We start from the raw sequence: 14,458 nt of genomic DNA, 5'->3' as shown, positions 1-14,458 counted from the left end.
AAATATTTCCTTTTTCTTTTCATAAAAAATATTTAAATTATAACATTAATCCATTTCAACAAATTCAAATTCACAAAAAAATTATTTTTTTGACAAATTAATCTGATGAAAGTACAGTGGCAACAGTAGTACACAAAAACTAAATTTGAAGCACCTGTGCTACAGAAAAGGGCAAAAGCCCAGGTGATAGAAAGCCGTGTGCCGCCTAAACGAATTGGCTGCGGCGGCGGCTCGAAATCCAACTCGACGCTTCAAGTATTCCGGAGAGGAGAAAGGACACGTGGCGTTTAGACACGACAGAATCAGTAAAATGAGTCTAGGAGCAGGCGAAACGTGTCCATGACGTAAGCCGTTGCTAAGAGAGCGAAGAATAATATTTTTTGGGTCGGGGGGGGGTAGGACATGGGTCCCATCGGCGACGCACGTGCCTGGTCTGCAATGGCAAAAGGAAAAGTACGAAAGAATTTGCCGTAGCCGTTGGATGAAACGGATGATTGATGAAAATTGAAATCACCTTCTTATCAAACGGACGTCACGTGATAATACGACGACGTGGACATCTCTCGTCTGTGCGCAATGGGTCACACGCCAGTAGAAAGAGCAGAACGCCACCAGAGCGAGCGCAGAGTGAGCTTTAGTGGATTTTGCCTTTTTCACAGTATTTCTCGGAAGAATCTGCTCGTCCTAACATTTGGCACGTGTTGAGCACGAGCTTTTTTTTCAATGGTCCCACTACTTTTCTTGGTCAAACTTCGGTCGGGTCGGTGCAGCACTAATCCATAGTTTTAATAGTTGTAAAATTAGATAACGATGGAAAGAGCTTGGTACTGTAGAAGCATTTCCGCAAAATAAAAATGCGGGGAAATATAACTGTGAGCTTAAGCACTATTAAAGTTTAGTACAAACAATATCGATAGGATGATATTTATCACAGAGCACAGTGTTCTTTTCCCCAAGTTCCGAGTCATTCGTTCAATTTGCAAACATCGATGAACTTCTGAACAGCATTGTGGTACTGGGTTCCCTGAAACAACCAAACAACAGTTACAACTTACAAGCATGTTAGTAAAGCAGGCTGCTAGAGATCTATCCACGCAATGGAAGATACCAGAATTTCACGACATAATTATAGTTTTCAAACAAAGGTACGTCATAGGATGACAATGTTTTAATTCAAGCGAGGGCAGATATATTTGGGCTGCCACCTATCTATATAAGGCATAGAACCGAGCTGCCATCTTAATGCAGATATCAATGATTAACCTAAAGAAACCCCCCATAAAGATCTCAAGGGAGAACCTCTCTTCCTTTTAAACTTTTCATTGGAATGGTGATGCGGCTATCGACCTCTGCTTTTATAGGGTGTACCAGAAAAGCCAACCCTCTAGATAACCCCCTACCCCGTGTTAGCACATGGAGAGATCCAGCCCTAAGCTCACAATTATTATTTCGAATCAATATGCCTTGGTTTTAGTCTGGAGAGACTGTTTGGTGAGCAGGTCACGAGCAACCACACTGGTCCCTTTGAAACAAGGGACCAATAAGAGAAGGATGAAATAGTAAATCTACAGCAGGTTAGTTTTCTGAGGAACTGAAACCTACCTGACATTTGGAAGGGTTGTCTGATTAATAAAATTTGTCATCAGTGTCAATGAAGCTTTAATTCAGGGATGAGGATAGTATGAAGAACAAGCTAAGGCCATGGAAGTCCCAAGTTCAAGTACCCCCACCCCCACATTCATGGTGCAATGCTAGATATTAAGAGTATGAAGTAATTGGGTGATTAAATCATCTTAAGAATTGAGGTCATTTGATGCGGCTGAAGTCGTTGGTAGTGGGGGTGGGTTTAGATAGAGATCCAAGATTCAAGCCTTATAGTTTGTGCTCTGTGTTAGCAAAGAAACTCATTTTAAAGAACAAGGAAAAGAAGCAACAAACTACCTCCCAGTAAAGTTGGTTGCAGTCCATGCATTGCCAAAATTCTAAATTTTTGTCAAACAAGCAGTTCGGAATTCTTTGGAAGCCCTTCGCAGCTTCAATGGCCTCTTCTGTTGTCAGCGGCTTCTGAATAAATCTCCCATTGCATTTGGTGCACCTCGACATTAGCTGATCCTCACTAATTTTCAATTGGAAAATCTCAATTACCTGCAAAATGTTTCATGAATTTTAGGCCTCATACATTTTATCCTTTTAATTTTATTTTGGCCTCCATAAACCTGTTTATATTTTGGCCTCACTTAACCAAGTTGAACTTCCAGGAAAAAAAAATCTCCTTACGATTATGACTGCATGCACACCTCAATTAGCTGTTCATTTTTCAGAAGACTCTTCACCCTATATATTTGATTCTTTAGCAGATACTGGTGTCTCAATAGCTTGGCATCTCTTGTCAAAAGCACTCTCTTCTCTTTGTATGCTTGATCGATTAGCTCCCTAAAAGCAAGAAGAATTTGATTAAAGAGTTAATTCTTCCATGCTATTATATGTTCAGAAAAGTACCCAAAAAATGTCCAGAAATATAACACAAAAATATAAAGCAACATAGAGGAAAACCTGGGTTCTGGCTTTTTGGAATGTGGAATTGCAGCATCTACACCAACACAACGTAGATGTTTTGCCAAGCCTTCAACCTAAATAAGTATTTTGTTACACTCCCACTAACACTATAAACAGTAATAATACGGACTTTACATTATCCTGTAGTGTTAATTCGAAGGAGTCCTAGAATAAAACTAAATTGCAGATAGTGAAAGGAGGAAGAGAGATATTTATTGCAGGCCACTACTAATATGACAGTCTTACATGCAACAAATCTTTGTTTTGGATTCAGTCAAGATCTAAAAGCCTCCATAGATAAAGAAAAAGAACAATAATGCGCAATTAAGCACTTTACATACCATCACATCACACAAAAACTTAGGCCATCCATCACCCCCCAAGGATATATCCCATGGTGGGAGGCCTTGCCAGCCACCAGAACTATCTAGCTGGTTTTTTTTGCAAACAGCAACCACCGAGGACCGCTTTTTTCCTTTCTTTCTGGAAGTTTTTGGCTTTCTATCAGATTCACACAACAAAAGTTTTTCACCATATTTTCTTACTATCTTCCAGAGGGATTCATCCATAGGCTTAGTTTTTCTGATTACCTCCAGTCCCCTGGCTATTCTTCCACAATCTTCAGAAGATGCAGTAGCCTGGACAATATCCAGCGCGTTGCAAAATTTGGTCCCAGCTAGCTTATTGTCACCATCAGGCATCTGAAAAATATCCTTCAGTCCTAAATTCAAATTAAATTGATGCAGTTCCTTGACATCATTACATGATTTCCCTGAAATAAAAGGCAGTCCAGATATTTTCAGCCTAACTCACAAGATAATTCAGGCCACTGATAAGCCAATAAGAACAATAACAGATGCTCTGTTCATAAAGATGTTCAAGTAATAAACTTGATTTGCCACTCATAATGTGCAATAAACGGAAGGGCAGTAATGTAAACAACTTGAACCTTTGTAATCAAAGGAGATGCAAGGTATGAAGTACACCAATATGGTTGTAGCAAACACAGAGAAAATTCCATCTCAAAGGGGAAGAAAGAATGCACAGCCTCCAGAAAAAGTTGTCTAAAACTCTAACATAATAAGATGCAAATATTAATTTGCTTCATTGGACCATAATCACAAAAGCAGCAGATGAAGAGAATTTCTGTTGGCAAGGGGAAGCTGTATATACCACCTACATGCAGAGTGCTCTAACATGACAAATAGAACCTATATTAAATAACATTTAAAAATATTGTTTAAACCTTGCATCTTATTTATGTATGACTATTTTTCTTTTCTTTGACTGATCCATAATTGCAGAAGAAGTTTCAGAAAGATTATTTTGAGAGAAGTTAAGTCTGCTTTCAATGCCTTTGAGAAGAATATGTCTAAACGACCATGTAAACATTCATATAACAATGATGCAAAATATTTTAAAATTCAAATCCATCAAATCACCAAATAATAAATCACAGAGTAATGCTGAAATTTGATTTTATAAGCATCTTTTAGTTTTATATTTTGTAAACCAAACTAAAATCACAGGACATATGGAAAATAATTTAGAAACCATATATCCATTCATATAATTCCCACCTGCAGCAAAGTCTGTAATACCAGAAATCATATGAATGAAGTAATGACAAGTTACAAGAGGTAACATGCTATGTGGTTTGTCAATAGATGCACATGCACATGTCCTCAAAGATAGCTATCACAGCGAGAATTCTATGGAGAGTAAACTCAGAGGAAACACTAGGTCTAGCTTTCTTAAATGTCAAATAGCTGGGAAGGATGAAAAGTATTCTAAAGGAGTGATTTTCCAAGGTACAACAAAAACAAACATTTTAAAGATACAGCAATTTTAGCCTAAAATTTTGCACAAGAAATCTGATCACAATCTACAGATTCCAAATTCAGAGATAGTTTTCACCTTCTTTGACAACCATGGCCTGGAAGATTTTGAATATTTCAAGCAAGCAGTGTGCATCTGTAGCGGCATATCTTAGCTGCTCTTCTGTAAGAGGACGATGGGACCAATCACTACATTGAAGTGCCTAAAAAAGATTCGCCTATTGCATTAACAAATTGCTATAACAACTTGGAATAATTGCCACATAATCATATAGGAACTACAGAACCTAATAATTGACTCTCCAAAAGCTACCAATTTTAGTGGCTAGTTCCTACTTACAAATTAGATGCAGGTTAAACAAATGAGTTCCATAGGAAAGAGAGTGAGAGACTCCTACACCTAACCAATAAAAGAGAAAAAAGAAACAAGGAACCAAATTGTTACCACCATCGATGGACATTGAAAGTAGAAAACTTATCATTTTATATCCTGATCTTTCACCACTTTTCAGGAATTGAAAGGAAAATAAAAAAAGATCATTGTTCTAAAATGTAAAAAACCCTTATAATGAAGAGTTTTAGCAAATCAGATCTCATCTTTTTCATTCATTATCATCACTCTCCTTGCAGCCATTACTAGGATATCCCCTATCACTCATTTCCTTGCACATAATTATATTAGTGAGAGCTAGTAAACACCCACTAAAACATAGATATTTCAGTGGCATTATATCGAAATTAAACTAGGAAAATATTGAATTATCTTGCATTGACAAATGACAACACATACCAAAGTTACAAAAGTACAAAACCAATAGATTTCTCAACTTAACAAATATTATCAAACCATAACATTTAAAAATGAATGAAAACTTGGGTGTCAAAAACACATACCTTGGAAAGAGAAATACCCAACACTTCTTCACATATAGCTGACAAACTCTTTGTATCCTTTGATACCTTCTTTCCTTGTTTATGTTGCAAAAACTTGTGTATGTTGGTGATGTCCAAATAGGGCTCCACCTATTCACCATTGTAAGACAAAATCTTAGCACAATATTACGATGAAAATTTGATTGACCATTCTTTTTTTCTAAAGAATAGCTTACTTTATCAAAGGCAGGATCACATCCTTCAGCACCAAAAGTGGAAGACAAGAAAATCAAATCTTGCTTGAACTTAAACCCCAATTTCAATATATCTGGTGAAACAAACACGTCCTTTAACAATTCCCATATCGAAGACAAGGGAATTGACGCGAGGTCGAGCAAGAAGACCAACGACTCGTCCCACTCGGCCGGGTCGTCGCCGAGTTGACACGCAAGTTGGAGGAGGGTGACTGTGGGGAAAGTGGACTGTTGGGACCGAATGGGCTTCCACTCGGCGTCGAGCCCGATGAGGGTGGAACGAGAGAGGGCCCGAGTCAGGTGAGTGAACTCGTCCGAGTCTATCGAGGAGACCAGGTGCACATCCATTGTAAAGAGAAATTCTAGTGGATTGTGCAAAATTTAGATGGGTTTTTTTCTTTTAGAGCCTTGGGTTCTTGATCTTTTGGGCCGTCATAATATACATTGGGCTTTGCTTTATTTCGCTTTCCAAATTTACTAATTATATTGTATATATTTATATTTTTAATTTAAAAATATTATTATTTTTTATATACTGTCAATTTATGTTCTATCATTTGATCAGAGAATATTATATGCAAAAATTTTTTTAAAAAAATGATGAATATTTATTTTTGTATATTCTAAACTTTTAATTTATTTATTAATAAAATTATAACATTTTATTAAGTGATAATATAAAATAATGATATATTTATAATGAAACAAATATAAATGTTGTTAAATTATTATAAATACTTAAAAGTTCATCTAAGGTGTGACATATTCATCTGATTGGATTATAACTGGGGCCGGGAAACTAATTACATCAAAGCGTTCATTGTCTTAAGATCAATCCAGGTGAGATCTGGTAATCGGACGGTTGAAAATGAAAAAGGACTTGATTGGAATACACCTCGTTACACAGTATCTCATCCTGGACACAGAAAGAGGGCCGCGTGGCAAATCATGTTTCACCAGCCAAAACCAAACGATGGCGCGGAAACCCTTTCCCGCGAAACCAAAATCAGCGCGCGAAATCACCTAATTGGTTCGTCCCCTTATAAGCCACCGCCCAAAGCGAAAGAACTGGAAATATCGGTAAGTTATTCTTAAACGCCCCCCGTTTTCGAGCTCACCCGTTGTCTTTCCTTATCAATGGCGGTGGCTTCGTTGACGACAATGAAGAAGACAGCGATGGTTCTGAGGCATAGAACTCAAGCTCCGAGGCGTTACTCCGACACTATATTCGGAGACGAGGATGGCTTGGATTTCGAGGATGTTAGCTGCCAGAGATGCGGGTCTGGTGATTTTGGATCAAAGCTTTTGTTGTGCGACAAGTGCGATAAGGGGTATCATATATTTTGCCTTAGACCCATTCTTGCTTCGGTTCCCAAAGGCGCTTGGTTCTGTCCCTCTTGCTCCAACATCAAGAAACCCCAATGTATGGTTTCTCTGCCCGCAATTTATGGTTTCTTTTTTTAGGGTTTTAACTTTTGATATAAACATAAATTGAAATATTTTAGTTGTCAATTTTCAAAATGTGAATACAGTGAAACATGTAAAGATTGCAATTTTGATTGTTTAGTTAGTTTAATGATTGATATATGTTTACTTGTGTTGGATTTTAATCTCTTTTGGATGGTAGAATAAAATTGGAATGTATTATTTCAGCAAAGTTAAACCCTTCGTACATTAAATCCTCAGGACACAAAAATATTGATTTGGAATTGCTATTTGCTTGCATTTTACATCAAAGTGGAGAAGTAAGCGTTTGGCCATTTGTATTTTAATTTCCCCCAAATTCCCATATTAATTACTGGCGTCTTTCATTGTATACAGTGTTTCCTTTGGTTCAAACCAAGATTGTTGATTTCTTTCGGATTCGAAGGTTGCCTGAATCTACAGAAAGGCTAAGTCAAAGTAAGTAGCAAAATTAAGTGATTTGCGCCTTCATTCTTTCGTAGGTTTATAAAATTCTTCGACAGGTTGAGATTAACCAAAGTAATTGTTTTGCTTGTTGTATTTAGCCAACATCAAAAAGAGAAAGAGAGCCAGTGGGTTAGCCATGTCTAAAAAAAAAAGGAAATTGCTATCATTTAATCCAACAGAAGACCCTCAAAGGAGATTGGAACAAATGGCATCATTGGCAACAGCATTGGAATCCTCTGGGACTGAGTACAGTAATGAGCTCACCTACAGGCCTGGCATGGCACCAAGGTCAGCTAATTCTGCTGCTCTTGAGAAGGGAGGAATGCAGGTAATGACAAATTTTCACTCCTTTCAAGTAATTTTAATTAAATACCTAAAATTTTCTGTCATGTGAAAGTGGAATAGCATAGCACACCCAGTGGGACTCGAACCCACAATCGCCTGATTAGAAGTCAGGCGCCTTATCCGTTAGGCCATGGGTGCTTCTTGTTATCGAAACAGCATCATTCCTTTTTATACCTGAGATTTAATTTTGATGAATTGCATTACAGGTTCTACCAAAAGAAGATATAGAGACCTTAAATTTATGCAAGAGGATGATGGAAGAGGGGGAATACCCTCCTCTCTTGGTTGTTTTTGATCCAGTGGAAGGGTATGTAAAATGTTAATATGCATAATCATTTTATTACGCTATTAGGTACATTTAGATTCTGAGCTGGGAATTGGTACTCGATTTTTGGCAGGTTCACTGTACAGGCTGATAGATGTATTAAAGATTTAACTATAATCACAGAATATGTGGGAGATGTTGATTACTTGAATAACCGTGAACATGACGATGGAGATAGCATGATGACCCTGCTTCATGCATCAAATCCTTCAAAAAGCCTTGTTATTTGTCCTGACAAGCGTGGCAACATTGCCCGGTTTGTAAATGGCATCAACAACTTCTCACCGTAAGTTCATCTTCTACATTTTTTCTCTTCTTTAGCTTGTTTAGATGTACCAAACTGATCTTATGTAATATAAAAATGATTGGTATATATTTTTTAATGCAGGGATGGGAAAAAGAAGCAAAATGTAAAATGTGTGAGGTATGATGTCAACGGGGAGTGTCGAGTTTTGCTGATTGCTAACAGAGATATACGGAAGGGAGAAAAATTGTACTATGATTATAATGGGTATGAGCATGAATACCCTACAGAACATTTTGTGTAGCTTTGGAATTCTCCCTGATTATAGATTCCCATACTAGGATAGAACTGATGGAATTAATTTAAAGTTCGCAAGCTAACTGTATACACATGATTGCTCGTCCCTGGTTCAACAGTTCTTTTTGTAACTCATTTAAGCCCTCTTATTGATGGTTTACGTTCTGTTCAGTCGAGAAATCCAGATTTTTATTCTCTTTCTGCGTACTTTTTCTTTTTTATTTTATAAAGAAAAAATATGGGTTCGACCATTTAAGAACATATTATCGGAGAATTGCTCAAAAATCATACTTCAGCAGGCCTTGGTCTTCAAAGGTCAACCTGTTTAGTACCCAAGGCCTATGTCCTGGGCTTGATTTGAATGGTGAAAGGTTCATGTTAGAAATGGGCCATTCTTGTTTTGAGGTACAGCAGACTTTGAGTTTTGCAACGCAATGAGGCTTCAACTTCATGGGGCTTTTTTTTAGTCAGTCGGCAGGGGGTGTGCTAATGAAAGAACAATTAATGAATGAGAAAAGGTGCCCGAAAAAAGGTTAAAGAACGGAAAAAAAGTGGCTCACCTCTTCAAAGCTAGTCTCTTCGACGATGAAATTTGATCAAAGCTCCTCATCTGCCCTAACTTCAGGTGCAGATGCATTATATTACTGCATCTTTCTAATCTTATAAAGAGAAACCTGATGTGATGTAGAATGTTACGTGGGGTGAACTCAAATCCTTGGTTGGAACACCAGCTTGTTGATTTTCTTCTCAACCGAGCACAGCACACTCAGCAATACTACTGCAACTAATAAAGCAATCCAATTAAAACTCTACAGTTGGAAGAGATCTAACATTAGAAATCACTTTCAGAATTGATCTGCGTTTTAAATAAAGATGGTGGTGGACGGTGAGGAAGAAGTCCAAGACTTCAAGTCATGACACATAGGAGTACCAAGTTTGTACAGAAAGCAGCAAGGACAGGGAGTCCCCCAGAAGCCCAGAACACACTCTTCCAACCTTATGGTTTTTAATTAAAAGCCTCAGGACCACCCTACTGATTCAGAAACAAAAAGAAATTAATACTTTAGGGTGGTCCAAGGTTTAAGGGTCTCTAATAAATTTTACAGTAGCTGGCGAAAGCATTCACAGGCTGATGAGAGGGTGAGTGGAAGGAAGGAGTGTGCCGTCAGATTAGTATCAGATGTACCCCCCAAAGAAAACTGGTCCCATTCACACTGTTGTTAGTAAATGTGTCACTGCCATCAGATTTGGATCAGATGGCACCCCCACAAAAAGGGTGGTCCTGTTCATTGTTTTCAAGCTGTGAACTGGAAACCTTTATGTACTTTTCTTTGGGTGTTACAAGGTCTAACCCAGGCCAGCAGATAATATCTGTCGCCAGAGATTTTTCGAGGGAAACTCAAATCCCAAGGCAAGGGCTTGAGTTGTTCTCGTCCTAACAGAAATCACAGCGGTCCTAAATAGTACACTACATCAAACCATTATATTAAAGATCCTCGTTAGTCGCTACTCTTTTATTGCATTAACTAGTAATACAATATCAAATTTGCAGGGCTTCCAGCAGTTTGTGATATGTTTATCTTTCAACTGCCAATGTTGCTCTCAAAAGTGAAGCGAGTCATTTCTTGCGAATTCAGGGAGAAATAGCGGCAAAAAAGGAAATATAGTAAGTGAGCCTTGTTCATGAGACTAGCTTGATGATGACCGTATCTTACGTACTCTTTCTAACCTAAACACTTGCTGCCATTCAGAAAGAAGGAAAGTGAAAGAAAAAAAGAGGAAAAAAAGCGCAGAAGTCATGCTTAAAGACAAAGCGGGCAGTGGATACCCGTAGTCCCATGCACCATGCACAGAAATGCAACCATCAAAGGCCCACCCACCTGCTTGTTTGGTGGAAACTGCCTGTCCACACCATTACAGTCCTTTTTTTTTTCCCTACACTCAGTTTCCAAGATGAATGAATACACAGCCGTAGTACTATGCTATGGATGATGAGGCCCATCAGCACAAATATCTAGCATACCATCAGAATACCTGCTCTGCTGTAATTTCCACTTGTGGGTATTCCCTTGCATTTTTTCAGATCCATTCCTCTTGAAAGCTCTGCGGCTTTGTATGGCTTGGTTAGTTGCATTTTGTGAATGTTCATGAATTTCTACTACACCAACACTTCTCTCAAGATTGATATTGATGGATCTTCTGCTCCCCTTCCCGCCTAAAACTTTCAACTCGTCCGGTGCCAAAATTAAGTCAACTCTATTCCACGATCAACAATTATCTTGATTTTATATATATATATATATATATATATATATATAGATATAAAACATCAGTTAATTTTGAAATATTTAAATTTGAACCCTATTAAAATTTAATTTTTGTAATCTATTCAATTCCAATTAAAAATCAACATTTAATATCTAAACTCGATTATTAATACTCATAAAAGAATCTAGTCTGAACTCGAATCCAAAATAAAAAGTAAATTTAAAATCAAATTTTATATATATATTATTAATGTAAATTAATATAATAAATTAAAGTTAACTCATAAAAATAAATTTAAATTTAAATTCACATTTAGAACAATTAATAAATTTTAGATAATATTATATTAATTATAATTAATTTATAACAAAAAAATTATGTATAAAACTAAAATTTAATATTAAAACTTATTACTTATAATCGAATTTGGATAATGAAATAATCCTATGGCCACTACTCCAACACAAAACCCACCCATGCAGCTTAGCTTTGATGGCATGATAGATGAGGAGAGATAATCAATCAACAACAAGAAGTTATTACTAGGATTTGTTAATTGTTAACCTCGCTGTGGGAATATATGAATCATTAATGAATGAATCAAGAAGGTAAATTTTCTTTGAGGTAAGAAATCCAATATAATATTAAGATGCATGGGAATATCTGGTACTTTCCAGCCCAAAGAAAAATAATCAACAAATATCCATAATTTTGTTTTTGAGAAAAGAAATGTAGAATATGGAAATGGAATCCAAATTATTGAGAAATTATTTAAGCCAAATCCCTTCCTAATAAAATATCTCTTAATTAATTGATTTGAGAATCATAAGAGGAACTTTCCAGCCCAAGGTTTTTCACTTATTGGATATAAGTTAAAGCTATATAGAACATACAAATTCCTTTTTTTTCCCATTCTCAATCTCAATGATTTTTTTTCTGGGTCATACATATATATAATAACAAAAATATTATAATATTTTTTAATTAAATGTTATATTAATGACATAATATTTAAAAAAACTCTTAAATATTTTAAAAAATTTAAATAAATTTTTATTCTTTTATTACATTCAATCAAGTTATTATATTTTTATTTTTCATCAAATAAATTTTTATGAAGAACGTCATTCATCCTTAGTTAAATAGGTCCTTAATTTATATTAAATCTATACTTTATGTCATGTGAACCGTTAATATAATAGTAATAATTTTTAGGCTTCAAGCAAGTCGTAAGTGACACTATTAAATTCAAGACAAATCAATAAACCGTAATCCATTGTACATACCGAAGCCAATTTAGTAAACAATAAAACAGTAACCCTTTTATTTTTTAAAGTGAAATTGATTAGATATTGTGTAATGGTATACAATGAATCCAACAAAGCTTGAGAAATACTACTACTAATTTGTAATATGTAACACCCTTTGGCAATTTAATAATTCATCATCAAATGTCGGCCAGAACAAATATGTATTGATGGTCATCATGGTAGACTTCAAACTAGCAAAAATAATTGAAAATCTGTTGGAAAAAAAAAAAGAGAAAGGGAAGAAGAAAAACACAACTCCCAACATCCTCAAATAATTAATCATTTTTTCAATGATGTCGGCTGCCAATTTATGGAGTAATTTAAGGTACTGTTCATGTGGCCTATGTATCCTTTGCATGATCTCATTTTTCTAATAAATTAGAGGAAGAAAGAGGGAGAGGTTCATCGTTTCCTCACCAACCAGACCCTTTTATATCCAACTACGGTTTTGTTTTTGGAGCAAGACTTAAGGATTAGGGGTTTGACATAAACTGGGATTAGTGTTAAATATGGGATCGAGAATCCCAAGATTCGTAAATGTTGTCAAGTTGAGGAGATTCTGGTGCTGTTTTAAGTGGAACACGAACAGAACAAAACCACCCATGCCAAACCAGGAACTATAGACATTATTAAGCCTAGAATCTTGGGTAAGCGTGGGTGGGTTTTCCTGAGAATGATTTCTTGCTTAAGATACAGGCAAACCGGCCCATACATGAATAACATTATAATTTCTCTTTCTTAGTAAAGTTATATATCTGGAATTATAACTCATATATATGCTTATTTCTAATAATATTATGTAGATCGTTATTATTCAATTTATTCGACAACAAAAATTTATCGATTTAAAATAAACTAATTAAGATCTTTATGATGAATCTCTATGGCGAATAGAACAAACAGAATAAAGAGTAAAAGGGTAAAAATGCTCCTATGTTATAGCTAGGTGTGTCAAGCTGAACTAAGCTAATGAAATCTTCATTGCATAACCATATAGTGATAAACATAAGGTCTTGATTGGCTTTGGAATTTTCCAGATCAGAAGGGTACGTAAATAATTAAATATATATTTTTCGTAAAGTCATGCATGTAAATGTGGGTGTGTGCTGGTGCACCAACTTTAGTTTTGGCCAGTTTTGTGGTTACCAAAGCCCATAAATGACAAGTTGTAGTGGCACTGCATGCCACATGGCGCTCATGTGCCCGAAAGCAATGATCCCAATTCCCAACCCAGAGACTTTGGCTACATATATTCTCTTGGCAAGCTTTGCATAAACCATGGAAGCCTGTTTTTCATTTTAAAGTATGAAAATCTTTTTCTTAAAGTAATTAATTTGCTCATGCATGACGCTGGTTAAGAGAAAACGTGTTAGTCATTTTGCTCTTATATAGGAACTTCTCTTTTTCAACTAATACATTAGAAACCTTTGCGACTTTTTAAGAATCAGATTGCATTGTTTATAGTAGTTCTAGCTGGTTTATTATAAGTTTCCCAACCTCGATGCTTACCACATGAATGTACATTACCAATTGGCCTTAATTACACCATACACACACACGCACACACATTGTTATAATAATAAAATAAAATTGACTTGGAATAAAACTATTTATGGTATCTTGGACAAGCTATGCCCAGCCAAATCATTCAAAAAGAACAAGTTTAATTCTAGTTGAAGACTCCATAAAATTAAACAAGTAATGTCATAGCTCAAAGAAAGCTGTCAAAGTGTATTAGTTGTCCTCCAATTAGCAAGAGAGAGATGCATTATTTTAACTTATACTCCCAATCTCTAGTCAAAGATCATGGATACCCCCTCCCTCTCTCTCTGCATTGGGATTTTTTTTAATACTACAAAAAAAAAAAAGAGTTTGTAAGGTTAATGCATCTAACTATTAGTATAACAATATTTAAGCATCTGATCATCTTACCCTTCAAAATAAGGTCTTATAGCAAAGTACAGGTACCAACTGACTTAGGTTCTCTTTGATCTTCTACTCCAAAACAGCAATGCAGGGTTAATGTAATCTACTACTTTCCCCCTCTATTCGTTTCACAAAAGAATTTCATTGCAAATTTGCAATTATTGTTGGGGGGGGGGTTCTTAATCAATAATTAATCCTGTAGATTTTGACTTGCCTATTCCCCTATTTATATCGTGAACAAAGAGGTGTTCTTTTATTGGTACAAGTATGATACTGAGACTGAAAAGATCAAAAAAGGGGGGGGAGGGGGG

General features: G+C 36.0%; 2 protein-coding genes and 1 non-coding gene across 4 annotated transcripts; 1 reads left to right on the top strand and 2 right to left on the bottom strand.

Annotated features, from left to right (window-relative positions):
• Positions 806 to 5,914, bottom strand: LOC18605808 (exonuclease mut-7 homolog). 2 transcript variants are annotated; one of them, XM_018118522.1, is made up of 8 exons: positions 5,504 to 5,914; positions 5,289 to 5,417; positions 4,474 to 4,597; positions 2,898 to 3,328; positions 2,554 to 2,630; positions 2,298 to 2,433; positions 1,942 to 2,145; positions 806 to 1,024 (listed from the first exon to the last, which is right to left on the bottom strand). In XM_018118522.1, exons 1-8 carry the CDS (start codon positions 5,867 to 5,869, stop codon positions 965 to 967), a joined length of 1,527 nt encoding a protein of 508 aa, XP_017974011.1. In that variant the 5' UTR covers positions 5,870 to 5,914; the 3' UTR covers positions 806 to 964. The 2 variants fall into 2 exon arrangements, with proteins under 2 accessions (XP_017974011.1, XP_017974012.1); XM_018118523.1 differs by lacking the exon at positions 806 to 1,024 and having other exon boundaries at positions 2,055 to 2,145; positions 2,278 to 2,433.
• LOC18605807 (histone-lysine N-methyltransferase ATXR6) lies at positions 6,483 to 8,846 on the top strand. The gene is made up of 6 exons (XM_007039052.2): positions 6,483 to 6,944; positions 7,343 to 7,423; positions 7,531 to 7,760; positions 7,984 to 8,084; positions 8,176 to 8,388; positions 8,491 to 8,846. Exons 1-6 carry the CDS (start codon positions 6,659 to 6,661, stop codon positions 8,648 to 8,650), a joined length of 1,071 nt encoding a protein of 356 aa, XP_007039114.2. The 5' UTR covers positions 6,483 to 6,658; the 3' UTR covers positions 8,651 to 8,846.
• Positions 7,843 to 7,915, bottom strand: TRNAR-UCU. The gene has a single exon. It is a non-coding gene; the product is annotated as a tRNA-Arg (tRNA).

The sequence above is a fragment of the Theobroma cacao genome, chromosome 3 (genome assembly GCF_000208745.1).
Source record: "Theobroma cacao cultivar B97-61/B2 chromosome 3, Criollo_cocoa_genome_V2, whole genome shotgun sequence".
Lineage (NCBI taxonomy): Eukaryota > Viridiplantae > Streptophyta > Magnoliopsida > Malvales > Malvaceae > Theobroma > Theobroma cacao.
The sequence above is the reverse complement of the archived record's forward strand: the minus strand, read 5'-3'. Positions and strand labels throughout refer to the sequence as shown.